Source organism: Gavia stellata, chromosome 5 (assembly GCF_030936135.1).
Source record: "Gavia stellata isolate bGavSte3 chromosome 5, bGavSte3.hap2, whole genome shotgun sequence".
In the NCBI taxonomy this organism is placed as follows: domain Eukaryota; kingdom Metazoa; phylum Chordata; class Aves; order Gaviiformes; family Gaviidae; genus Gavia; species Gavia stellata.
The window spans coordinates 2535941-2561476 of NC_082598.1; the positions used below are offsets into that span (position 1 = coordinate 2535941).

General features: G+C 48.1%; 1 protein-coding gene across 1 annotated transcript; it reads left to right on the forward strand.

Annotated features, from left to right (window-relative positions):
* Positions 1-9598: 9598 nt before the first annotated feature.
* On the forward strand, positions 9599-25072 carry GFRA4 (GDNF family receptor alpha 4). The gene is made up of 8 exons (XM_059817857.1): positions 9599-9605; positions 11148-11426; positions 14125-14205; positions 17725-18070; positions 21216-21325; positions 22261-22395; positions 22659-22816; positions 24926-25072. The coding sequence occupies exons 1-8, from the start codon at positions 9599-9601 to the stop codon at positions 25070-25072; spliced, it is 1263 nt and encodes a 420-aa protein (XP_059673840.1).
* The last annotated feature ends 464 nt before the right edge of the window (positions 25073-25536 follow it).

Genomic DNA, 25536 nt, shown 5'->3' on the forward strand with positions numbered 1-25536 from the left:
CTCATTCCCCTTTGAGAAAGCAGAAGGGTGTTTAGCTTTCACTCTTCAGCTGCATCCATGCAAACCAGGAAAACAAGAGCTGAGAGCGGGCACGGTCCTGAGAGTGTCTGAGGGGTCTGTTCTTGAAGACTATGCAGACAACAGCATAACGCATGCAAATCGATTGGAAGAGATTTCTCTTGTCTCAAACGCAGTAGGGAATAAACTTCTGGAGGTCATGGCAAAAGACCAGACATTGCAGAAAGCTATTAACATTGTCACTGAAAGAAGGCTTAGGAATTACATGTCAATTCAAATCAGAGCTTTCTGTAATTGATAGTATAGCGTACAGATGCAAAAATTAGCAGTGCCAAAAATATTACAGCCCTGAGGTATTCTATAGAATCTGTGAGATCTTGAAAAATGTCTTGCAGTGGTCACAGATGAACAGAGATGAAGAAAATGGATATATGAATATCCATGAAATGTGCCAATAATTTCTACCTTAGAGAGAAAAAACAGTGATGATGGGTCAGATGTGGTGGACGTGTTGGATTATCCAGGGTACTCTGAAACTGCATTATAAAAGACTCTTCTACTAAGGTATCTTGTAGAAAACTGTAAACCTTTTTTTGGCAGATACAGGCTTCCAGAAATGGTCATGTTTTACAATGGTCCATACTTAATTGACAGGACTTTTCAAGATTTTGAAGAGTTGGTGGATGCCAGAATTCTTTAGTCAAATGATTTGAAGCAAAGTGGAGTTAAGGGAGTTGAAAAATTACATATATGTATTTATTTATGTGTATAAAACCATTACAGGCTCTGAAAAAGATCTGTATCTCACTCTGCTGGACTTAAGAAGAGTGCCTTTAAGGCACCGATTGTTGCTAGCTGAAATTTTGCTCAGAAAGCTGAGAATTAGACTGCCTTACTTATTCAAATCTGGTCTGGGAAGCTGAGCTGATCTTAAGGCACAGACAGATAGATAAAAATACATTCACAAATTACGTATCACAAATGATAGCTGAGGAGCTGAGTTACTTCAGGTTCTGAGGCTGATGACCCCTGAATGCTGTTTTAGTGGCAGTTGAGCATAAGCTGCAATGCGAGAAGAATTTCTGTTTGCAAAAGGGGGAGATGTAAAGGGCTTAAGCTCAGGTTAGTCTAGGAAATAGAGACCAGGAGAACATGTTAACAGCACATTCTCCAATCTGCAATCTCAATATAGGCCTGTGAAACATTTCTTTTAAATACAAATCTTGCTACAGGGCTGGACTGTTGAGAAAACCTAAACACCACAGTACTAAGCTCTTTGGGGATCTCACAGCTCAGTGACTGTAGCTGAGGAGTACACACTTATCACTGCTCTGCCTTGAGAAGAGTAAATGTAGCCATTGGAAGCACCAGAGAAATGCCTGAACTAATAGTTGGAACACATAGCATTTCCTTTCCTCTGAAGACTGGAAAATCAGCCCCATGGCAATTACTGATAATGAACTTGAGCATGTAATCCAAGTAGGGGAGACTGTGGTAAATATCGAGCATGTTGCTGATGTTATGAATACTGCTTTGATTAAATGATTCTTCAGTTCTCCCAATTCCCCCATATATAGACCTCCATTTGTCTTCGCATGTCTCTACATAGGATTGTGCCACCCTTACCCCATGCTTCCTGCATCTGCTTGCAGAATGCTCCACTTGTTCCTTACCTTAGACTTCTCTCTGGGACAGGGATTTTTTATTTCCTTTCTGTGTGTCAAACCCAGCTGACAACCAAGGTCATCGACTTCTTGATGGTGGCACAAAGCAAATCATCAACATTGCAATTGTAATTAGTTGTCCAGAGGTGGTAGATGCCCCACCCCTGGAAACATTCAAGGTCAGGTTGGACGAGGCTCTGAGCAACCTGATCTAGTGGAAGATGTCCATGCTCATTGCAGGGGATTGGACTAGATGGCCTTTAAAGGTCCCTTCCAACCCAAACCATTCTATGATTCTATGATTTTTTTGAAGTCTCTGGCTTCCCATCTAAAAGTGCCCCTTTTTGCCACAATTCAGGGGGGCAACATGCTTAAAAACAGCCCCCCATCTCCAGTGAGGGACAGATTTCTATCTTTGGGGCTGCTATAACCAGATCTTGCTTAGAAAAAGACCTCATCAGGACTGTTGCTTTCGCCTGTTGCAGTGGAGAGCTCTGACGGTCACACACTCTTCTCAAGGACATCGAAGAGGAAGAGAAAATGTCACAGTGCTGGACAGGGCACAAGAAAGGCACCCACATGCAGAGCATTACTGGCGATTGTTATCCTTTTTAGATCACTCTTAGTTCATCTGAATGCAGCGCCAACTGAAGAGATAATGACTCCTCTTTCAATGGCAGCTTTCATTCGAAGTATTTTGATATGCCAGTAAGACTTGCTTTAAAATGCCAGCAATAAATACACATTCAAAGCAATACACTTAGTGCCTCGGCTGTGAAGTCCATATATATTCCCATCAGCTGTATTTTTGACTGAATAAATGTGAGGCATGAACAATACTCACTGCATTTTCCACAACCCTCCCACCACACACTCGCACATGCATATGCACGCACACTTTCTCTCTTCCCTGCTTTCTGGAGAGATCAGACTGAGGTTTTCCGAGAGATGCAGGCAACCTGTATGCTTCCCACTTTGCAGCCATGGCCAGTTACACTGCCTTGCTGTGCCATGTCTCTCCAAGAAAATGCATAATGGATTCCTCTTTTAGGGACAGGATGCCCATAATGTCTTCTTGGGATCTACTAATAGAAAGAATAAAGATAATTCTGAATACCAAGAATCCTTGATATTCTTATTGAGTCTCGTTCCTTGGGATGTCCTTTCTACAGCATACGAGGGTCAAATACCAGACTTGAAGCCACAGGAAGGCATGCAGTCAAAGCTCTTGCTCACCATCATCTTTTGGGTGAATAGGGGTATGTCTGAGCCCTGTCCAGCACATAGGAGATCTCTGGATGAGGAACATAAGAAGTCAGAAAGGGGACAGAAGCCAAGCTGGTATCATCAAGCAGACCCAGCCAGAGTTAAACCTAAAAAGGAGCAGTTTGGGGTCTAAATTTGCTTTGCTGTGCCTCAGCAGAGAATCTTTATGTCTTTACCATGTGGCCAGGACATTTTAAAGCCAAACTTAGGTGGAACTTGTGGTCTTACATGTATTTCCTTTAAGTACTTAGAGATCTCCTCTAGCCCTTGAGACCTCACAGTCTTTAATACAGTTGTACTTACAGCTGTCTGCTAGATGTGCTCTTATCTTGGCAGACAAGGAGCTGATATCCAGAGACCCTCAGTTATGCCATAGGATGGGATGCTTAATTTTAGGCACCTGTGTTAAGATCCTAGTGATCACAAGCCCCACTAACCACCTTCTCCTGTTGGTGGTATAACTGGTTAGCTTTCGGATGCAGAAGCACCTCTGTTACACCAGAAATCAGGGACTGACTGGTATATCGATATCACAGTGTCCCCAAATTTTGGCAAGCAACAAACGTGACATGAATCATGTTTACTGCCAAACCTTGCATCTTGTTGTACGATACGGGTTTCAGAGTACATGTTTCAGAATAGCGTGCACCTAGTTTGGGGCTTCATGGATGCTCAAAAGTTTTAAGCCGTCTTTCTGGTCAGATGGATTATCTTATTGGGATACAACTATTTGCAACCAGGTCATGCACTGAGCGTGATGGTCTGATTTGCATCTTTCTTTCATAAGAATATTGTTTATAGCTGATATGGTGGTTAGTCTGGCTGAGTCAGTCCAGCAGGACAGGGCATTCCAGAGGCATCTTTAGAAAACAAAAGCTGAAGTCTTGTCAAAAAGGATGTGTTAGTGTGGGAGAGTAATGATATCTAGGGAGACTTCACCCCAAGTTATCATGAGAGTTTTCACGAAGAATTCTTTTCTCCTTAAGGGTAATGGAGGCATGATGTAACTCCACCAGACTACAGACACCCAGAGGGCTCTGGATTATCTTCCAACTTGAAAGTCTGCAGGCACAATCCAACAACTAATGCCCCAGCCCATGATTTTTTTTTTTTTTTTCCAGCCAGGTTCTAGTCATTGACTTGGTGGAGGACAAATAAATTGCTTAATCTTTTCAGGCGTCATCAAAGTCAGAGTGACACTTGCCTATTGGCAAATGGCTAAGAAAGCTACAGATGAGAAGGGCTGTCAAAGACAAATTGGGGATTACTGAGTTCATCTCAGCAGATGTCTAAAATCTGACTCACCGAGCCCTCTTTGGCTTTCATTTAACACTTGTGGCCATCACATTTCACTCTCACTTTGCACTGTAAGTCCTCACAGTCCTCACTAAAAATGTTTGTGCATCATCTGACTTGCGCAGATCTATCACACCAAAGGACAGGTGGGATGGCTTGCTTAATAAAATTCCTGCCACAGGACCCACAGGACATCTCAAGTTGTCAGGTTTCTCTGCAGGTATCTAGGTGTCATGTATTAGTCTAAGATAAGCAAGAAGACAGATCAGAGGAATGTGGTTTCTTCTGGTTTTGATTCTGTGCAATGAGTAAATTATCTTCTATGTGGCTCAGCGATTAGAGGAGAAGAAGACACTTAGTGAATGTTACTGTATTTATTTGTATTTGCGCAGTGCCTGTAAAGACTGGCTTGAAGGCACTAAGAAAATACGGACAAAAGATTGCTTATAACGTCAAAGTGAGGGGAGAAAGGTCAGAGCTGTAGGTACAAAGAGTCATGCAACATATTTTTAATGCCTGCTCGAGACATGCAGCATGTTGTTGGCCTGAACTTTCCAGCATTGCTTTGACACCCTCAGACATTACATTCCTCAGTTGTTCTCAGCAAATTCCACCACCCCAGGGCTGACTGGGAAGAATCACTAGCAAAAGAAGATCAGTTTGCACTGTGGGATTTCATGATGTGCGTGTTATGTTTGTAAACCCATCTAAATCCACAGAGGGCTGATAGCAATGGATGGTGTCATCCTCCTCGCATGAGCTGCTCTGATCTAATCCAGCAAAACAGTGAGCCAGCCCTCAGAGCGTTCATGGTGTTGGAGCACTAAGCATGCACTAAGCCTAGGGCAAGACAGACAGAAGGGAAGGAAACTTTCCCTTGCCTGGGGAACAACAGCCCAAAGGGGATTGCTGGGCACTAGGAAATCCAGATGACAGCTATGAGTTCTGGACAAGGTGTGTGGGATCTCCTGGGAGGGTTGTTCTCAGGCAGGTTTGGGGAAGAACCATTAGTATGGCAGAGGTGTTTATTGTTGAAGGTCTGTTATGAATCATAGAATCATAGAACCATTTAGGTTGGAAAAGACCTTTAAGGTCATCAAGTCCAAACATAAACCTAACCCTGCCAAGCCCACCACTAAACCATGTCCCTAAGTGCCTCATCCACACGTCTTTTAAATACCTCCATTGATGGTGACTCCACCACCTCCCTGGGCAGCCTCTTCCAGTGCTTCACCACTCTCTCAGTAAAGAATTTTTTCCTAATATCCAGCCTAAACCACCCCTGGCGCAACTTGAGGCCATTTCCTCTTGTCCTATCACTTGTCACTTGGGAGAAGAGACCAACAACCACCTCTCTGCAACCTCCTTTCAGGTAGTTGTAGAGAGCGATGAGGTCTCCCCTCAGCCTCCTCTTCTCCAGACTGAACAACCCCAGCTCCCTCACCCGCTCCTCATCAGACTTCTGCTCCAGACCCCTCACCAGCTCCGTCGCCCTTCTCTGGACACGCTCCAGCACCTCAATGTCCTTCTTGGAGTGAGGGGCCCAAAACTGAACACAGCATTCGAGGTGTGGCCTCACCAGCGCTGAGTACAGGGGCACGATCCCCTCCCTGCTCCTGCTGGCCACACCATTTCTGATACAGGCCAGGATGCCGTTGGCCTTCTTGGCCACCTGGGCACACTGCTGGCTCATCTTCAGCCGGCTGTTGACCAACACCCCCAGGTCTTCTTCTGCGGGGCAGCTTTCCAGCCACTCGGATGCTTTGTGTGCTTCTCCCCAGACCAGGCAGGGTGCAGGGTTTTTGTCCAATGGCATAAACCCATATAAGTACATCTTAGTGCAATGTAGACAATGAATTCCCGGTGCAGGATTGCAACTCTTGCATGCTTCAAGCACTCTTGAGTGCCTCAACCCCATTGCAAATGAGACCCCTGAAGAGGGGGACACCTGTGAGCCACAACTTCTTGCGATCCTGGAAAAAAATCTAAGGTATGGAGGTGGAGGCATATCCAAAGTATGCATTTGGAGGAAAGGCAGTTCACTGCACACTCTGCAGCTATTTCAGCAGTAAATGGGAAATGAATTTTGAGCTGTATACAAGGGCTTGTTCCTTAGGTGATCCTGAGCACTTGACTGCAAAATCATGATGTGAAAACATAGTCTGAACAAGGTTCAGCAGTGACCACCTGCATTAGCCACCTGGGCCCATTCATGCTCATTATCGGTTTATGCATCTTTGGGAATTACTAGGAATATTTCTTCCAGACTCCCTTTCCCACCATTTTTCACTCCAGGACAATTGTGTATAACAATTTATTTCTGACAGTTATGGGTAAGTTGAAAGTTTCTGGCAGTTTTCTGGCAGTTGCCTATTAGTAAGCACTAACATCAGTCCCACAGATTTAATTTGACCCAGCCTATCAGGGTTGCCCAGTGATGGCCATTTCTCCCAGCTGAACACAGAGGGATGGTCTGGTGCCCACCTCAGGTTTAGACCCCGGTTCGGCAGGTGTCTGTCCTGTTAGCACAGGATACAAGTACACTTTGCAATGTCCTCTCCCACCCGTTTACATGGCCTATGTGCTGGCTGGCAGACTGACTCTGGCATGAGGAGACCCATCCAGCTTTGCAGGGAAAGCAAGACTTGTAGACGGAGAGCCTCTCACACACCATGACACGTTGCATGTGATGTGTCTGGTCAGCAGAAGACCTCTGAAGTGCAGCAGGCACATGAGGTGGCAGAGCAGAAGGGATCCCACAGCATGGAGGATGCATGAGCACAGGAGATCCAGCCTGAGCACAAGGGGAGTGAGAGGCAGGAGCCTTCTGCATCATACTTGTACTCATTGTGCAAGATTTGGCAGGCCTGATTTAGGAAGAATTATGTAAAAGATGTCCAACTAACCTAAAGGGGTAATAAACCACTCCTGTTGCTTTGTTGGAGATTTTGGATAGTTATTTTCCTCTTAGCAGCAAATACTGTAGAAGCAAACACCAAATGTTCTGGAGTCAACAGCTTGTCATAGAAATAATAACAGTGTTCATCAGTCCCTAGGACTGTGTGTGAATCATGGGTGTAAAAGGACTCACGCCTAACACATACAAAAACTGAAGGGGAGGGAGACGTATCCCAAAGCCCAAGGTTGAGCAGCACCGTGAGAAACGGCGTGGTGCCTCCTAAAACATCTGAAGCCTATGTATTGCTTGGATCAGAAGGTCAGAGTGGCAGGGCCCCGTCTTGGTGCTCTCCAGGCATTTTGTTCACCATTTCCCAACTGGTACATGGGGTCACTTTCACACTTCTCTACCCCAGACACAGCTGAATTTCCTTGGTGAAGGAAATGGTCTCCTGGGAGGAGAGTCAGACCTCCTTGTTCAACAAAATGCACTTTGAGATACCCATATAAGAAGAACCAAGGGTCTGTTAAGGCCATGGGGAGAGCCAGATTTTTCTCTTACTCCTGCACACTAGGAGTAACTTTATGTAAGTGTCACTGAGGTAAGCAAGAGCAGAAACAGATGTGGAGCATAGCTACAAACAGGATGTGAAAATAAACTCATTACTCCATCTGCCCACCGTAAACAGCGTGAAATTAGCAGCAAGCGAGGAATAAAAATCCAGACAAATGGCCTTTTAAAGAGAGCAGAGGGAGCTGGAAGGTCTGCTCTTAGAAAAGCAGAGGCACGGAAAGCCCAAGCCATGCACAACGCAGTGTATATATCCCCAGCTCCCTGGTCAGTCAGGGGCAGAGGTGGAGGAAAATCCCGTGGTGGAGACTCTGCAAGGTGCTGGATTTGAAGGCAGAACCAGAAAGGCCATTCCACCTTTGGGAGAGAAAACCTGATTTTGCTTTTGTCCCTGCCTGTTAGGAAACACCATCTATTTTATAAGTCACAGAGATTTTTTTTTTCCCTAAGAGGCTCTCTCTTAATGTTGCATAAAATTACTCTCTCAGGGGTAGTGTGAGGAAGCAAACGTGGTGTTATGTTGTCTCAGTTGCAAAGACATCGCTAACAATAAAAGCCCCTGAATGATTTGGTTTTTAAGTGACATGATTATGGAACGGGTCATTCGTGACGCTCCACTTCAAGTTGCTTCAAGCACCTCTGTCATAAAGTCCGAATGGGGGTGTTTTATGCCTTGGGCTTGGGCTGTAAATATTCACCCCTGGCCTTTGTTCTATGAAGAAAGTCTCAGCTTGAGGATATATTTACTTAAAATTTTGCAGGAAAATTTCTCAAATGGTCAATCTGTCTGATTTATTTGAAGTGGGATCCCAAAGTGTTTTACAGCTTTTACAGGCTGGCTGTGTTTATAACCATCCTGGGGAGTATCTTCTGCAATTCATGTAGCAGAGAGGGGAAAGGAGGCTCATAATTTCTATTTTAACCTACTTTTCTAGCAGCTGACATGACACTGACAAAGTCACCTCTTCTAGAATAAAACCTGACGTGCTTTATCCTTGTCCATAGGAGATCCTTTGGAGCAGGGCAAAATAAGTCAAGCACTTTTTTTCCCCCCCTATGGATTCTGCTCAGATATGTGCAGGGAAAATTCAGTGGTGTCTGAAAGCAGAGACTGTGAGTTCATTTTATAGATCTCAGTGAAATTGCAGCCCAAATGATATTTCAAGGAAACTGGTTCCTTGTGTTCAGAGTTCTTCAAGATATGACAGCCCAAGGCAGAGTTTCCTACATGTTGGAAATAATTTCTCTCTCCACATTTGGCAGATACAAACAAGCCTTGAGTGCTAAATAAACCAGGTCTATGAATAAATCAGGGGTAAGAGAACTCAAATTTGAGGTGTTGTGAGATTTGAGATAACTGAAAGCTTGACGTTGGCCATGAGGCACTTCAAAATAGTCTGGAGTTTGATGAAAGGTTTTGCATTTGAGATGCCATTGGGATATTTCAGGAGGAAACCTCCTGGTGGGTTCACCCAAAGTTTGTAATAAACGTAATTGAAATATCTGAACTCCAGCTGCTACCTTCTACTCTAATCAAGAGCAACAGAAGCAGCTCCTTCTTAGCAAACACCCTGCGACCGCCGAGGGAAGAGAAATGGATATACTGGGCTCAAGTGGTGAACTGGGAGAGCAGCAGAGGCAGATGCAGAAAGAAATTCAGGGCAGGAGAGGTAGCAGGTGGAAGGAGGAAAACGGGTATTTATGGAGAGATCAATAGACTCTTGGAGACAGGGGAGATCTCATAAAGTCCTCAGAGACGCAAATCAGGGCCCCAAATTCTTCCCAGAGGAGAGAAAATTTTCTAATGCTTTCTGAGTTGGGTGTCACCAGGAGCAGACCCTGGAAAGGCTCAAAAACCAGAAGGTGCCCCCACCTTATCTACGCCATGAAGGGTAAAGTATCCTTACCCTTCTGATTACTGTCCAAAGGGAAGTTCTGTTAGGGACAAGGAGTTCCTTCGGGAAGCATTTGAGAAGTCCTCAATCAAGGTCATGACAACAGTTTCTGTTTTTATAGTATGGCAGAGATCAGAAATTAAGTTATAGGCACGGGGACTGATCCTGCCCTTCCATAAACAAGGTTTCCCTCTTCATCACTCCCCCAAGCCATGGTGCAGTCATGCCTGACCTATGTCAACATGCTCTAGAGAAACACACCAACTGGAAAGCATGCAATTTGCCTTGTCCTCCACCCCTGTCTTCTCTCCACCACCTGGGTGCCACCATGCCCTGCTAAGCATGGCTGAGCCTCTGGCCCTGCCATTGCCAAGGTGCAGCCAGGCAGCCGTGAGCCTTGGAGCAAATGCAGGCCGCGACCCATCCCCAAGAGTCAGTCTACATGTCAGCCAGCCTGCTTTAGAGAGGAAGAGCATTTAATAGTATGGAAATGGTCTGCTCCAGGCCATGGGGGCACAGGACCACCGAGCCCTGCTGAGCATGTTTAATTCATTGGTGTACACGTAGCAATAATGTCTTCCTCCCATGCTTTCTTCTATACTCTCAGCATGGGGAACAGAGCATTTTGTATTTTTTACAAGTAACTCTGAGGAGAATTTACAGAAGCTTGGAAAAAGCCAAGACAAAACGGTGGGAGTCCTGGGGAGGTGGTAACAGCGAACAAGGGCCAACTCCTGGGACACATGTGGGCTGACTCCATGTCAAAACACCCCACACAGAGCCATTCATAGCTTCAGGGAAGTGTAGGCAGAGTCAAATCGTGTGCAAGGAGGAGAGGCTGGGGTCTCCATAGCATTGGGCTGCCATTGACTTTGGAGGGCAGAAATGAGATAGAGAGCTGGGAGGGCAAAGTGCTTGGAGAGGTTTTGTGCTCCAAGCAGGAAAGAGCAAGCACCAGGAATGGTCGAGTCTCTGCCACATGTAATCCTGCTTCCAGGCTGACCCCATCCAGGGTCACTCTCTCAAATCGGGAAGAACCTGGTCTCCAGGAGAGAGGTGACCTCTCCTTCTGGCTCCTCAGCTGGAGACCACATACATCCACCACCACTGTTGCTGGTGGCCCAGCAGTATGGGAGAGAGGGCTGGGTTCAGGTGTTGAATCTCAGGTTGTCTCTTCTCTCCTTAACATCCCTCCAACTTCCTTTCACCCACTTCTGTTCCTCTGTGACACTGCTGAGCAGTGCTGCAGCACACTTGAGCAGCCAGCGTGTTTCAGCCCTGTCATGGGGGCAATCCATGAGTAGGAGTGGCAAGTGTGGGCATTTAAACCCTCCAGTTGATCTGTTGGAGAGGGCTCTGACCACTTAAAGACTTCAGAAGCAGGGTCGTTGCTTGTAGAGTGGATGGTGCTGAGAGAGGTTTCCATCTCTGCATGTGAAGATGGACATCCCAGCGTGGTCCAGCCCATGGGAGATACAATTCATTTCCCATCTGGGGTTTTTCCATCACCCTCAGAGCCCTTCTCTGGTTTTCTTGCAGAAGGTATGGCGGAAGCTGTCAGCTCGAGCAGGGACTGCCTTCAAGCAGGTGAGTCCTGCACCAACGACCCCATCTGCAGCGCCAAATTCAGAACCCTCCGGCAATGCATCGCAGGCAATGGAGCCAACAAGCTGGGCCCTGACGCCAAGAACCAGTGCCGGAGCACCGTGACAGCCCTGCTCTCCAGCCAGCTGTATGGCTGCAAGTGCAAGCGAGGCATGAAAAAGGAGAAGCACTGCTTGAGTGTCTACTGGAGCATCCACCACACATTGATGGAAGGTCAGTCGAGCAGGGTACTCATTTCTGATGATCTTCCTAAAAAGGAATTACTGCTGGGGCTTTCTACAGAGCTCCCTAGCACCAAAGTGGCTGCAAAAAAGGTCACCCCTGTAGTATCCCATTCCCTCTCAAGAGCTACAGACCCCCACAGTAATGACATTTTGGGAAAAGCAATCCTGAAAACCTGAGACACCTCCTTCCTTTTTTTTAACCTGGCCCCTATTTTATGACATCCCCAGTATACCTTGAGATCTTTTGCTGGGGAAATGCTTGCTATGTTTTGCATCTAAGTATGCTAGCCAAGACCATGAAAGCCATGGATTTTACAGAAACACTGTACAAATCATGGTCATTGAGGAAAAAAACAGCATGAACTTAAAAAAAATCACTCGGAGGCTCTCAAACAGACCAGTGTCTTTGGGTTAGTGAAGATTTGGGGCTGGTGACATCAAGTTGGGATTTAAAGTGTTCCCAGAGCCAGTATTTAGTAAGTTTGGGTTTTGACATTTTTTAAGAGTCATCATAAAAGTGCACCTCAGTGACCATAACTCTTCTTTGTCAGGCTGGTGAGTATTTTATGCACCATGAAAATTAAAACAGGGAATAAACCAGAACCTTCCAGCCATGGGCTGTGAAATAGATTAATAAAACACTGCTGGCTGAAAGCTGAAAGGAAAGGTGCAGGGGTGATAACACAGGCCAAAAGGCCACGCAAAACAAAGAGGATGGAGACTATAATGCACAGGCTTGCCAGAAAAGGAACTGCTTGATCAAGTTCCCGGAAAGCTTTCGGGTGCCACAGCTTGCAGGGTGCAGAGCACAGTGATATGAACTGACTGGGGAAATAAGAGACCTCAGCATCCTCCAGGATCCAATCTTGCCCACAATTACTTGCCAGGTGAACTTGTTTGCATTGAAGTGAAGCCCGGGGAAGAGGTGGCAATCCAGCCTCTCCATTCATCTTAACAGGCTGCGTCACAACGCCTGCCCTGCTGACCTTCGTGGCCTGAAGCTTTGGACACAGTTCATCTGTGACGTGGCTGTGCAGGACAGTGGTGTCAGGAGGACTTCCAGCTCCGAGACCACTGCTGGAAGAGCAGGGAGGGGATGGCAGGGAGCGCTGGGAGCGGGCAGGGGCCGGGTGTGGGTCTCCAGATGCAGAGTAGGAGATGGGTGCTGGGTGGCCAGGCTGGATGGGCTTCCTGCCCAGCGGCTTGGGACCTCCATCTGGGGCATGACTGTGAGAGGGCTGTTGTTGAGACTGCCAAGACTCTGCCCTACTGCTCCTCTGCTGTCGTGTCCTGAGCCCCGCATTTTTTTCAAGCACCAAGTTCACTTGCAATGCAGATTCACACTCCCAAACCTTTGATTTCCTTGCCTTAATTTCCATGGGGAAATATATTTCATAATAGTCACATGTTTCAGAGTCCTTACACATGTTTAATTGACTGAGAAAGGAAGCCAATCCACATGCTCCGTGTAGGGCTTTGTCTCTCAGTCGTACGTACCCAGGAGGCTGTAAAAAGCTTCCTAGAAGCCCTCTTATAAAATCAATTGTGGAAGTGTGTGCTCAGGGAATTTACAAAGCATACTATTTACTCAGCTCCTCTTGAGCGCGCCTGTATTTAGCCACCTTCCCATTTGGAGACACAATAACATGATGACAACCCGATAACAATTCTCTGATAAGGTGCTATATCATCAGGACATAAAACTGCTACGCTGGAACATACAAATGGGCCCCTCTCCAGTCAGTAATGATGCAAGATATTTCAATGAAGGTGTAAAGCTGCCTTGTAATGCACCTGTGGTAATTGCACAGGGCTGTGTACCCTGGGAGCCATTTCTTCCTGACCGCAGCTGGTGATCAGCATATGCCCGGAGCATGAGGTTTGATAGTCCTTTTATCCCAGCCAGTACATCTGCTGCTGCTGTCCATATCCATCTAAATGTCTAATAAAAAAAAATGATACTGAGCTGTTTGCTTCAATAATATTCTGTGGTATCCATCAGGATGACAGGGCATTACAGACCATTGAGCGGATGAAAGGGAAGCACCGATTGAATGAAATTAGCTTCCCAGCAACTTAAAAGTGAAGAGGGGAAGTTTCTGCGGGAGCTCTGGGTCATTAGCTCCGTGCCAAGTAAGAAAGGGCTGTTGGCAAGGAGAAGGGGAGAGGTGTTAATAAATATGAAGGCGTGTGTGTTGCCACACATGCAACCCTGTGCACAGCCCTGTCTGTGTCCTGGAATCAGATGAGGACCACTGACCCAGGGAGTGACATACAGAAAATAGCAAGAATGGTGATGGAAACCCCGTGTATGTAGGGAGATGGTGGTTGGAACTCTGCCTATGAGCAAGATCCTGTGCTACAGTCTGGTGTCCTCAGTGGCAATCCCTGTAAAGGGGCCCAAGACTTGAGCTATAGAAGGTTGCAACTCAGTAGTTCTGAGAGGCTGTCCTACTCCAAAGCTGTGATATATTTTTAAAAGCCAGTTACATCTTATTCCCTTCTCTAAGGATATGGCCACACAGCAGTTCCTATGACTCTGAGTATCCATTTACTTATGGCCTTTAGAACACATGTCCTCTTGGACCCACCAAGCAAACCGGCACTGCAGATGTTGAACCTTGTACATCTCAGACATCCCTCACGAGCCTCAGTTGCCTTCTCACCAACTTCTCTTTTCACCCCAGGCATGAATGTACTGGAGAGTTCCCCTTACGAGCCGTTCATCAGGGGCTTTGATTATGTCCGGCTGGCATCCATCACCGCAGGTAGGTGGGTGGGAAGATGCTCTTACACTTACTGATTCAAACTGGGGGGGAACTGGCTGTGGGATCAAGCGCTATGGACAAGGCAGTCCTTTGTGCACGCTTGTGGTCTCTTCGCAAAGCGTTGCTCAGGTCTTGCAATCATTTTACCAAAGAGCTGCTTATGATTCCTGTGCTAAACTGTTGGTAGAAGAACGTGTCCTAGGAAGAAGCACTTGTGATTTTCATTCTTTGGCTTTTTCATGTCCATAGTTTGAAGGGCTGGGACTGAGGGACGTGGTAGGAAGACCTCTTCCAATGAGCCATCACAGGTGGGCTGATTCACCATAGCAGGTAGATGACCTGTGCCATGCGGACACCCTGCCAAGCAGGGGCTGCTTGGGTATCGTTAGGTATGAGAAGGTGCTTCCACATTGGTCACAGGGCCAAACTCTGCAGGCAAAAAGGTTGATAACCTGACCTGCTGGTTGATCCCAGCCACAGCCTTTAACCCCATGCCCTGAGGGCAACCTCAGGACTCAGACCCGAGTTCTGCTCTGCATCATGTAATTCACTTAATAATGTGAGCAGAGCTGCCTGACACCTTTTAACCCCCTCGAGGGCATGAACCCCTGGCTCAGCAGCTAAAAGCTCAGTGCGGTAGCTATTAAGCCATCCATCACCAACATCACAGCTGCCACCACCACCAGCGTTCAGCTCTGCTTATGCACCACAGCCATGGGGAAGCTTTACCGATGGTGATTTTTGTTACCAAACTACCCGTCCGGGAGCAGGTAACGTACTGCTTGTGTGTCTCCGGCAGACGTGCCAAACCAGCAGTCCTGTTGCAGCTCTTCCCAAATGTGCACCTGACTCTGGGGTGGCATCCACAGCTGGAGTGGGCCCAAGCAAGTAAGGAGCAGCAGGTCCCTGCAGCCAACAGATGCCTGCAGTCCCCGCCATGGCGAGGCACTTGTTAGGTGAAAATGTCCGGGAGCAAATTAACCCATCAGCCCTCGACAATCGGAGCAGCGAAGGGAAGCGGGGTGCTCCCTGACCTCACATCTTCTTATTGACTCCACTTGACTGATTTGAGCGTGGAAAGTGAAGCATGCACAAAGCTGTTTGCTGGGTCATGGCCTTCTTTACTAGAGTTTTTCCCCTTTCGCTGAAAGTCCTACAGGGCTCTTCAGAGCATGGTGAAATCCAAAGATGGGGATTTTTATGCATGGTTAATACATTGTCATGTTTTTAAAGCAAACTGAAACCACTTGGGCAGCAAAGCAAATAGGCCCAGAGCAGCAGGGATATGTACCAAAGGACTCAGCATCCATTTAGGGACATGAAGTTTCTTGGTTTAACCTTTTTTTCCCTATTTATACTCATCAACACCTTCTATAACATAAGTTACAACCTGCCACCCCATGCCTGTCCAGTGCCCAGGATCATATGGTCAGCATTGCCAAAGGACCCTCTTTCAAACCTACAAAAAAAAAAATTTCCCAAGAGCTTGTTGAAACATAAGGCATCCCCATGACCCTATGCCAAGTCAGAGCAACAGATATTTTTAACCCAATTTTACATAAACAGTATATGGCTACTATTAAAAATGTAAAAACAGAATTATATCCCTCCATTCTAATTCTAGTGGTGATTTAAAAAAGCCATCCTCTGTTGTTGCGTGGGAAGAGGAGAAAAGCTAGCGTGTTCCCTGTGATTCATTAGCTGAATGGGTAATGAAACCCTTCCAAATAACTGTTTCCTACACGTTTGCTGACAGCTCCCCAGCTTAAACCGATGCTCTAACAATATTAATCTCTGGGCGTTTTTAAAGGGAAGTACCTACACGGTAGGAAGACACCGAGCAAAAGTTTCACCCATCATAAAATAACTGCAAAACTTGGAATTTGACTTCCAGCTCACTGTAAGCAGCGGGGACAACAGGAAGGGAAAAATAAATGCTCGGAGAGGGAGCATCTGATAACGTCAGTGAAAATGAAGGAAGGCAGCCAGTTTTGAAGTGCTCAGAGAGACTGTCAATGTTTTAACACTTGTCAGCAGTGACTGCCTGGTTTTAACTCCCGGCCAAAGATAGGGCTTGACTCTGCATTGGAAATTTATCATTCTGGGGATTTTTCCTCTGTGAAAAAAATCCTTCTCTGCTGGGGTGAAAGTCCTTCTACTGTGCTTCAGGTCATGGGCTTAATTCAGAGAGGTGACAAATGACTTCAAATTCATTTTCCCTCTTACGCTTGGAGGACCCTCATCTTATCTCTCCGATCAGACAGAGCCTAATGTCTCAACTGAGTCCTACCAGGGACTCTGTAGCATTTCCCCCCCCCTCTATGAAACAGAGCCCCAACCTTCTTTGAAGGAGCCCTAAAACCAGTGTTATACTAATACCTTTCCCTCTTACCTATTCCCCACGTTTGCAGAGGAGGTCATTGGCATATAAACTCATGAGACCCCTGTTTGCCCACTGAAGACAGTGTGTTTCTCATCTGTCACCACAGTTTGGGATTTATTTTCCTGATTGTTCCCCCTGCTGCAAGTTTTCCTCCACCTTCCCTGCATCCCCACAGCACACCCCTGCTCTCCCACCCAGACTGCTAATCTGGGACTTTCTTTCCCCTCTTGTTTAAGAGGGTGGAAATGCAGAGCGATTTTGCTGAAGCCAGCGAAGGGGTGACCTTGCAAAGGGTGTGGGGAGATACCGGCATGCGCTCACATGCAGGCAGCATCGAGGCCCCGGGGGCATCGGGTTGGATGGTAGCTCTGATCTGCATCCCATGAAGGCACTGTCGCTCCTTAGGACGTGGGCATACTGGGCAGGACTGGTCTGGATGGGGGAAGCCAGAGCACTGTTGTGGCGCTTTGAGACCCAGACAGCTCTCACTTAGCTGGGCAGGTCCTGGGATGAACATAGCACAGCTGCTGCCAAAGCCAGACTTGACCCTCCGGAGGCCCGAGGAAACTCAGTGCACAGGGTAGAGAGTCTGGGGTGCAAGGGTAAGTGCAGATCACCCATGTATCAGGAGACCCAGCTTTGCCACTGACTCAGTGTTTCATCTAGAGCAACGTTTTTGAAAAAGAAGGTCCATTAGAAGAGGTCCCATCACCCTGGTGGATCCAGTCATGGCCATAAGGAGATGCACTTTCTAAAGACTGCTGTCTTCCCAGGCCTCAAGTTGGTTAATTCACGTTGGTAAAGTGTTAAGAGATGCCCAGGGTAGAGCAAAGCTTCATTTTATCAAATGTAGGAGTTTGGTAGAGGGGGCTCTGGGCTGTGAGGTTTGTTGTGTAGCCATGGCACCTCTTGGGAAAGGTGAGTAGGGAAAGGGGATTTGGTCCTGCCAGGACACAGAGAGAAAATGTAGTCTTCACCCTGGCCATTGCCTTCCTGGAGCGGGTGGTGGTCTCACCGCGGTGGCCATGGATAGAAGCAGGATGGGGATGAAGGTCTTGGCTACCTTGGATGAAGGTAGTGCTGCTGGGCGGGGAGGTCAGTGCAAAACCCCATCACCATCTCCCACCACGCCACAGGGTCTGAGAATGAGGTGACCCAGGTGAACCGGTGTCTGGACGCCGCCAAAGCCTGCAATGTGGACGAGATGTGCCAGCGGCTGCGGACGGAGTACGTCTCCTTCTGCATCCGACGCCTGGCCCGGGCTGACACCTGCAACCGCTCTAAGTGCCACAAGGCTCTGCGCAAGTTCTTCGACCGCGTGCCGCCCGAATACACCCACGAGCTGCTCTTCTGCCCCTGCGATGACACAGCCTGTGCCGAACGCCGGCGGCAGACCATCGTTCCTGCCTGCTCCTATGAGTCCAAGGAGAAGCCCAACTGCCTGGCGCCTCTGGACTCCTGCCGGGAAAACTACGTCTGCAGGTAATGTTTGCACACTGGGGTGGCCGACATGGAGAGCTGTCCCTTGGACAAGCCTGGGGTTCATCCGCCAGTGACAGGCCGGTGACCAGAGCCAATGCACCTGCCTGAAGGATCCTGTCTGGAGGCACCCATCCCACCACAACCCACTGACACAGGCCACTGCCTGAGTGGCTCCTTCCCGTGACCCATGTCCTTGTCTCATACTCTGTACAGAAGGCTTTAACAGATAGAGGAAGATTTGAGAAGTTTGTGCTAGAGCTTTTTTAGACCTTTTTTAGGGGTTTTTGGCTTTGGTCCTAAAGAAAGACCTGCTATGGAAATAGTTCCAGAAAGGTACAAGCTAAGCAGGGGTGTGGTGTGGGGTGCTTGCAGTCACTTTCACCAGTATGTCTCCTTACTATCTCCTCTAGCCCAGAGCATCCTAGAGGAGCACCCAAGCGATGCTAACAAACAGTCACAGGCACTTGTAGATACCTTAAAACCATGGCTTTCTTTTTTTTTTAATTAGAAAAATTACTTATATATATAAAAAACATCCCCTTCTGCTACAAGGCTGGACGATTCTAGTGATTGCAATAGGAGTCTCAGAGTCACAGTTCTCACTCCCCATCCACCATGTAGTCTGTGGCCAGGGTGGTTTGCTCCTCTGTTTCCATTTAAGCCCCATGCAAGCACACATGCACAGACTCATCCCAATGTGCACACTCACAGCCGTACCCCTTAAGTGGTTTTCCCTCAGCTATACTATTTTCACCCCTCTATTTCTCAAAACGTCTTCGATATTCCAGAAGGTTAATCCACATACAGCTCTCAGGAGTGGAGTCCATCTGTCAGTAAGAGATGTAAGACCGTAATGGCAGCTGTGCTGCACCAAACGTGGTGGTCCCAGCCCAGTGTCCTGGGCGCAGCTGTGGCCATGAGCAGACACCTGGAGAAGAGCCCAAGAGCAAATGTAGGACACATCTCCCACTATTGTCCCAGTCTCTAATTATTGTGGGCTTTGGGACTTCCTGAGCTGAACTTCCAGCAGCCATCCCCTGCCAGCACGTCATCTTTAAATTACAATTAAAAAAAACATGTCTTTTCATGAAGGGAGGTGAGAGCAGCAGCATCCTTTTGGAGGGATGGACCGGTACTAATACCCTCACCCCTCTGCACCTCAGAAACGAGGATGAAGGCGAACAACTGAGCTATACATCTGAAGCTGACTGTGAAAGATGCAAAGCCCCTGACCCACACCAGCTCTTGCTCAGATTTCCCCCGGCTACCCAGGGTATCTGAAAGGGATGGGTACTGCCCTCTCCCTAACAAGACAAGCAGGCCCAGCAGGGAAGAAGAGGTTCAAAGGGGAGAGTGTTGCTTCCCAGGAGGCTGGAAACCATTTCCTGCAAGCAGCACAGCTGTTAATTATCTGGTTCCTTGGTCTCTGAATATATAATATAAAACATCCTCTAGACACATGGTGGGAGCAGGGGGTTGATGTGTGACCTGGTCAAAGCTAGCGGTGCAGAAACCACAAGAAAAGCCAGGAAAAAATCATGGCACTTCTTTAAAGAAATACAGTAAAATACTCCAGGGCTAACCTGCCTGCACTGCTTAGTCCTCCTGCAGCTTCTTTGTAGCCGTAACCCCTTGAATTTCCCAGCTTGGAGGGGTGGGCTCTACTAACATGAATAGTGTAAAACCTGCCATCAGTATCTCCCTCCCCTAAATAATGCAGCAAAAATTTGGGCAAGAAGCTTTTGCCTGGCCATGGCACAGGAGAAAGGGGTTGGTATGGGGCAAGCATGGGAACAAAGATTTAAAAAAAAGATGACGACTGGGGAGGAGGAGAGAAGTGGGCAGGAAAGTGCACGTCAGAGTGCTGACACTGAGCAGGAGCACCGACAAAACGTCTGGAAAAGAGGTGCTGTCTGGGAGGAGCAACATGCTCAGTTTTTCTGAGATTGCCCAGGCAGAGCAAACATTTGAGGTGCCCAGTTCACAGTTCAGACACTGCAGATTGCCATCTGAAGGGTCCTACCTTCAAGTGTCAGCAGTGCTAGTGCTTGCTTGAGTTTCCTAAGCAGCTCAAATGCCATGTGAGATGCCTTCTTCCATGGCCATGGCATGCGTGTTTAGATGTAACTGAATCTCCAGTAGGTCCTATGTCCTACCTGAAAGTCCCATGTGGATGTCTTAGATGTCCTACAATGTCCAAATGCCACTAGATGCCTATGTGCCAACAACTCACTCATCCCTGAAGAATTAGTTGGCAAATATCTGGTTGGCAGCATGATTTACGGAGTTTATCCAACCAAGCTAGCAGGGGAGCCACATGCAAAGAGCAATCTGGCACTCTCTCTGAATGATACAGCTACTTCCCTGCATGGCCCAGACAGTCCCAACAAGCCCAGTGTGTGACTCAAAGCTGCTTTGTGCTAAGTGGGTTGGTTTGGTGCTTTGACCTGGACAATGTGAAAATGGAGGCACGGTGGTCTGTAGTCAGAGCTGTATGTCATACATCTCTTGCTCCACAGGCTCCAGAGAGTCCAACCTTCTCCTGAGAACGGGTGCCTGCAGCAGAGGATGTGGCAGCAGCCCTGATGACGGGTAGAGCATTTCATATCTGAGCCTTTGGGCATTTCCCTTAATCTGAGGATGACCTCAGCTACCTTTAAAGCACAGTCTTTGAAGAGAGAGAAACTGGACCAGAGCGATTCACTCTTTCAGCAAATCAGCCTAAAAATGAAGGCTTAGGTCTCTAGGGGAAGTTATTACCCAAGAGTCAGATAATGGCAATACAGAATGAATTCCCTCACTGCCTGCAACAGCTTTTCCCTCAAAAACCAGCTTCACACACCAAAAAACAAACATTTCTTCCACGACTGGACCTTTCGTGCAGTCCCAGAGGAAGCCTGTAAAACATTAACTACAGCACCTATTCATATCTCATCTCAAAGGGATAAAACCCACTTCTGGGTTTGTTGCTGAGAGCAGGAGAGTATAAAATGACGTTCATTCAAACTGGTTTAGCAACACCCACAGCAGCAAAGGATTTTGCAAACGTGGTCCCTTCCGTAAACACCCCCAGTGTGCTATTACGTCCCTTTTTGAGCCGAATACCTGTGCTAATATGTCCCGTTTTGTGCTCTCACTCCATCAGGTCACGCTATGCCGAGTTCCAGTTTAATTGCCAGCCATCCCTGCAGGCTGCGAGCGGCTGCCGGAGGGACAGCTATGCTGCCTGTCTGCTGGCGTATACAGGGATCATAGGTAAGAGGCTGCGACCTTCGGCTGGGTGGGAAAGATATCCTCTGGGTGGGAAACATCTCCTCTTACTCTGGCCAGCTAAAAGCTATGGGGACAGTAAGGTGGACAGCTGAGACTTGGGATCTCAGGCAGATGCTGGACTTTCTCTCTGCAGTGACTAGAGGAGCCTAAGCCATCAGCATGGGGTAATTTAGGATAGCTGCAGTGGAGGGAGAGAAACCATGCACCATGGGCTGCTGCAAGATCCCAGCTTCTCTCTCAGGTGGAAATAGATGGGCCACCCTAGGGCATCTGCTCTGTCAGGGGTTCCCTGATGCCATCACCAGTGATGCCACTGGCAATCACCATCCACTGCTGTCTTGATGACTTCAGAGGATGTCACATTCGGTTTTCAGATGCTGCAGGGACCCAGCTGGCAGCAGTTAGCACAAGCACAGCCAGAGTCCAAAAAGAAGTGCCAATGGCCATTGGACTTGGTCCATCCTGACGTATGGGGTAGATTGACAGCTTTTTGGGTCAAGATTTCATGCTGGTTTAATCCTTCCTTTGTTGTCTCTGACCAGTCTGAAGACTGAGTTTGGCTTTTTCAAAGACAGCGTGGAAACCTTTACACATATCCACAAACAGTTTTTGAATGTTATTAGGGAACCTGAGTTCCCAGGAGCTGCCCATTCCTTGGACTGATAGCACGTTTTAATTGACTGAAGTCTTTGTTGATGGTGGGGTGAACAAAAGGGTTGCAACTGCCCCTCTTCTCCTCCCCAGCAGCAAAAGAGACCTGTGACACCAGCACTTGAAGGGTTTTCTCGTGCTGCCATCATGGAGGGGCTCCGCTGAGGCTGTAAGCAGAGCAACCCAAGAGAGCAGCAAGGAGGAAAATCATTGTCCCTTCTTGAAGTATCAGCCTTGCAGTAACACTTCTCCATCCTTCCTGGCAGGCAGCCCCATCACACCCAACTACATTGACAACTCAACTTCCAGCATAGCTCCCTGGTGCACGTGCAATGCCAGCGGCAACCGGCAGGAAGAGTGTGAGAGCTTTCTGCATCTCTTCACCGACAATATCTGTCTCCGTAAGTATCGCCCGGCACATTGCTGCACCGGCAGCATCTCCCACAAGCTGGTGAGGCTTCTTCTGAATGAGGGTGTGAAGATGCCCTGGTCCTCAAGAGTCTATAGGTGTCCAGCTCCCTGTGCTTTCAACAAAAGAGCTCTGAAGACCCTCAGGCATGCATTGGGGTGGTGCAGTCAAAGGAGGCTGGAGAAGGGATGCTTGTGCTTTCCCTTGGAAAGGTTGCCCTGATAACACTTTTCTCCATCTCTTTCCCACACAAAGAGAATGCCATTCTGGCCTTTGGCAATGGGACCTACCTGAATGCAGCTGTGGCCCCATCCATCCCCCCCACCACACAGATGTACAAGCAGGAGCGAAATGCCAACAGAGCTGTGGTGACCCTCAGAGAGAACATCTTCGAGCACCTCCAGCCCACCAAGGTAGGAGAGGGCTGACCTGGCCCTTAGAGATGCTTGGCCGTGTCTATACCTCCTCCATGCCCTCCAGCCCTCCTCACCTCAGCTCCCTCTTCCATCTGTGTCATTTTAGCTACATGCAGACATCCAACCTCCCCTCCACCTCCCGGAGTCCCTGATCCATCCTCTTTTCATGCCCTGATATGTTCTTCCCCAACATCAAGCACAGGGCTACACGCTCCTACCCCTGCGTCTGTCCTCCTGCCTGTTGGTCACCTTCTCTTTTCTTTCGTGGGTGCTACGGAGAGATATGGGGTTTTTTAGAAGTACTGGGAAATCCATGGGCTTTTCAGGGGTGTAGAAGGGGAGCCAGAACCACTGGTTTGGCTCTTCACCCTCCTGCAGGGCAGCCACATGGCTTCAGACAAGCATGTCAGCTGCCTGGGACACGGGTTCCTCCCTTAGAAGAGGATCCTGGAGGTCATAACGTCGAGGCTTAACTGACTAAGGTTTGCCAAGCACTGGAAAATTTCAGATGAAAGGTTCTAGCCATCAGCAAATTGTTAGTATCAAAATAATATTAAATTGAAATTATTTTAAAACAAATAACAGATTAATTTACTGATGATGGCAGTAGTAGGGATTAAATATTTTATTTTTAAATAAAAAGCAATGATCTTGATATGCCACCCACCTGAATAATTTTCAGATGGAATTATTTTACTATTGATTAATTAACAGTGACCCTGATTTGCTGAATGTTCAGGTAACCGAAGCTGTCAGTTAACTAGTCTCCAAGGACTGAGTGTGGGCTTTGCACTGGGCTAGCCAATACCTTCAAAGAGCTTCCACAAACAGGTTTTTTTTAAGCCTCTTCCCTGTTTCTTTTGCTGGGAAAACACCCGATTCACCTCCCTCCACTCTGTTTTCACAGAGCAGCAGGCTGGGAGGTGCAGAAGTGTGGCTTTAGCTTCCCTCACTGCTTTTCAGGGCATTGGTGGCCATGCACAGCTCAGGCATACTTTCATCAGGCCATAAACTTTGCACCCAGGAGATTTGGAGGATTTGCTTTTAGCCGGTGCTCCCCAGACCTTAGTGCAATCCAAGCAGTGGCCTGAGGTCCAGACCTTCCACTTTATCCTAGAAGTGACGGAGAAGCTGTGAACCTCCCTCATCACTGACAGTCCAGCCCAGATAGCCAACTGCGGCTGCCACCAGCAAGTGGGTAGCTGGAGAAAGCAACTGCAGTAAGGGATGGCCCTACCACATCGCCAACCTCCACGTGACAGCAGCACATCCCTCTGCTGAGGTGTGAGTGCTGGTGGACCATGGTCCCTGCTGACACTGCAAGAGAGCCCAGGGAGTCAGGTCTTGACTTTGGACTCAACTTCAGATCCAGATCCTATTCAATGTTTAATGAGGTTGGTGCCCCTCCACCTGAGGAGGAAAGCTACGATGGACCGATTAGTCCACTTGCTTCCCATTTTCATAGCAGTGCAGAGCCTTGGCTCTAAATTATCTCAGTTATCAACTAATGCAAACAGAGGTCTCTAGTAAAGCAAATTTTTGGCCACAGATGTCAATGCACCGTCAAAGGAGAAGGGTGCAGTTTGTTTGCAGGGGGTAGGCGCCCAGGCTGGGAGTCAGTCACGTCAACACATGCACTGTGTTTTGGAGTAAGGCACCTGGCTCCCAGCTGCTGCTTGGTGAAATGTCTACCTGCCCCATGGAGATGTATTCAATACCCAGGGGACATCTCCAACTGAAGAGGCCACCAGGTCAAGCGGTTGGCCAGCAGCGGCTCCATAAGCTGCATGGATCGCCATTGACCAGAGTGGGCATACAGGCACCCACCTCACACAAAGACACCTCCAACCAGTGTCCAAACCTCTGGGCTGCACAGCCAGTGCTGTGCCCACGAGGTGACCCTGCTGTATGCCACCTTCACCACCATCCCCAACAGAGCTGAGCTGACCTCCAGACTAGAGCTGGGGTGTTGGGTCTAGCCCTGGCTCCCTCTGCACATGCACACACATAGGAAGACTGCGCAGTCCCCAAGCCCTAAATCCTCAGAGGGACCAAGGTGGGGAACAACCACACCATTCACCCCATGCTGCCTCCTTCCTCTTGCAGGTGGCCGGAGAGGAGAGGCTCCTGCGGGGCTCCACTCGTCTGTCATCAGGGACCTCCAGCCCAGCAGCTCCCTCCCGCTGGGCAGCCTCTCCGCTGCAGATGTGGCTTCTCCCCGCTCTTGCTGTGCTGAGCCTCTTCGTGATGTGAAGCAGGGCGGGCACACGCCAGGCAGAGACTCTCTTTGTGTTGGTTTCTTTACAAAACAACCAGACCAGTAACTTTTTCGGGGGAGGGGGGGGAGGAGGGAGGGGATGGGAAGGAGAGGTGAGAGTGTGGGCATCCCTTCCTCCTCCTCATCCGTCTGCCAATGTATTTGATTTTATACAATCAGCATCGTCGACAACCAGCTCATTCTTGGTCCTGGCCACCTTTCCACTCCACAGCTTGGTTGTTGTGTCTCCAGCTCTCTGCAGATGGGGTCGGAGCCATGGACAATTCCCTTGGAAAAGGTGAAGGAGAGAGTTGAACCAAGAAATGAGAGCTGAAAAGGAAATGCTTTTGCCTGCCCCAGCCAAGAAGGGAAAGACTTTTGATGGATGAGCTGTCAGGAGGTTTCCTGACTCACATTGGGGGGCTCTCGACAGGACACATCAAGCGATGTGGAGTTCAAA

Excerpts from the sequence above, each read along its gene's own strand:
- GFRA4 (XM_059817857.1), top strand. Across the intron at positions 18,071-21,215 it reads CGGGAAAACTACGTCTGCAG|GTCACGCTATGCCGAGTTCC; the intron begins GTAATGTTTGCA and ends TCACTCCATCAG. Across the intron at positions 22,396-22,658 it reads CACCGACAATATCTGTCTCC|AGAATGCCATTCTGGCCTTT; the intron begins GTAAGTATCGCC and ends TCCCACACAAAG.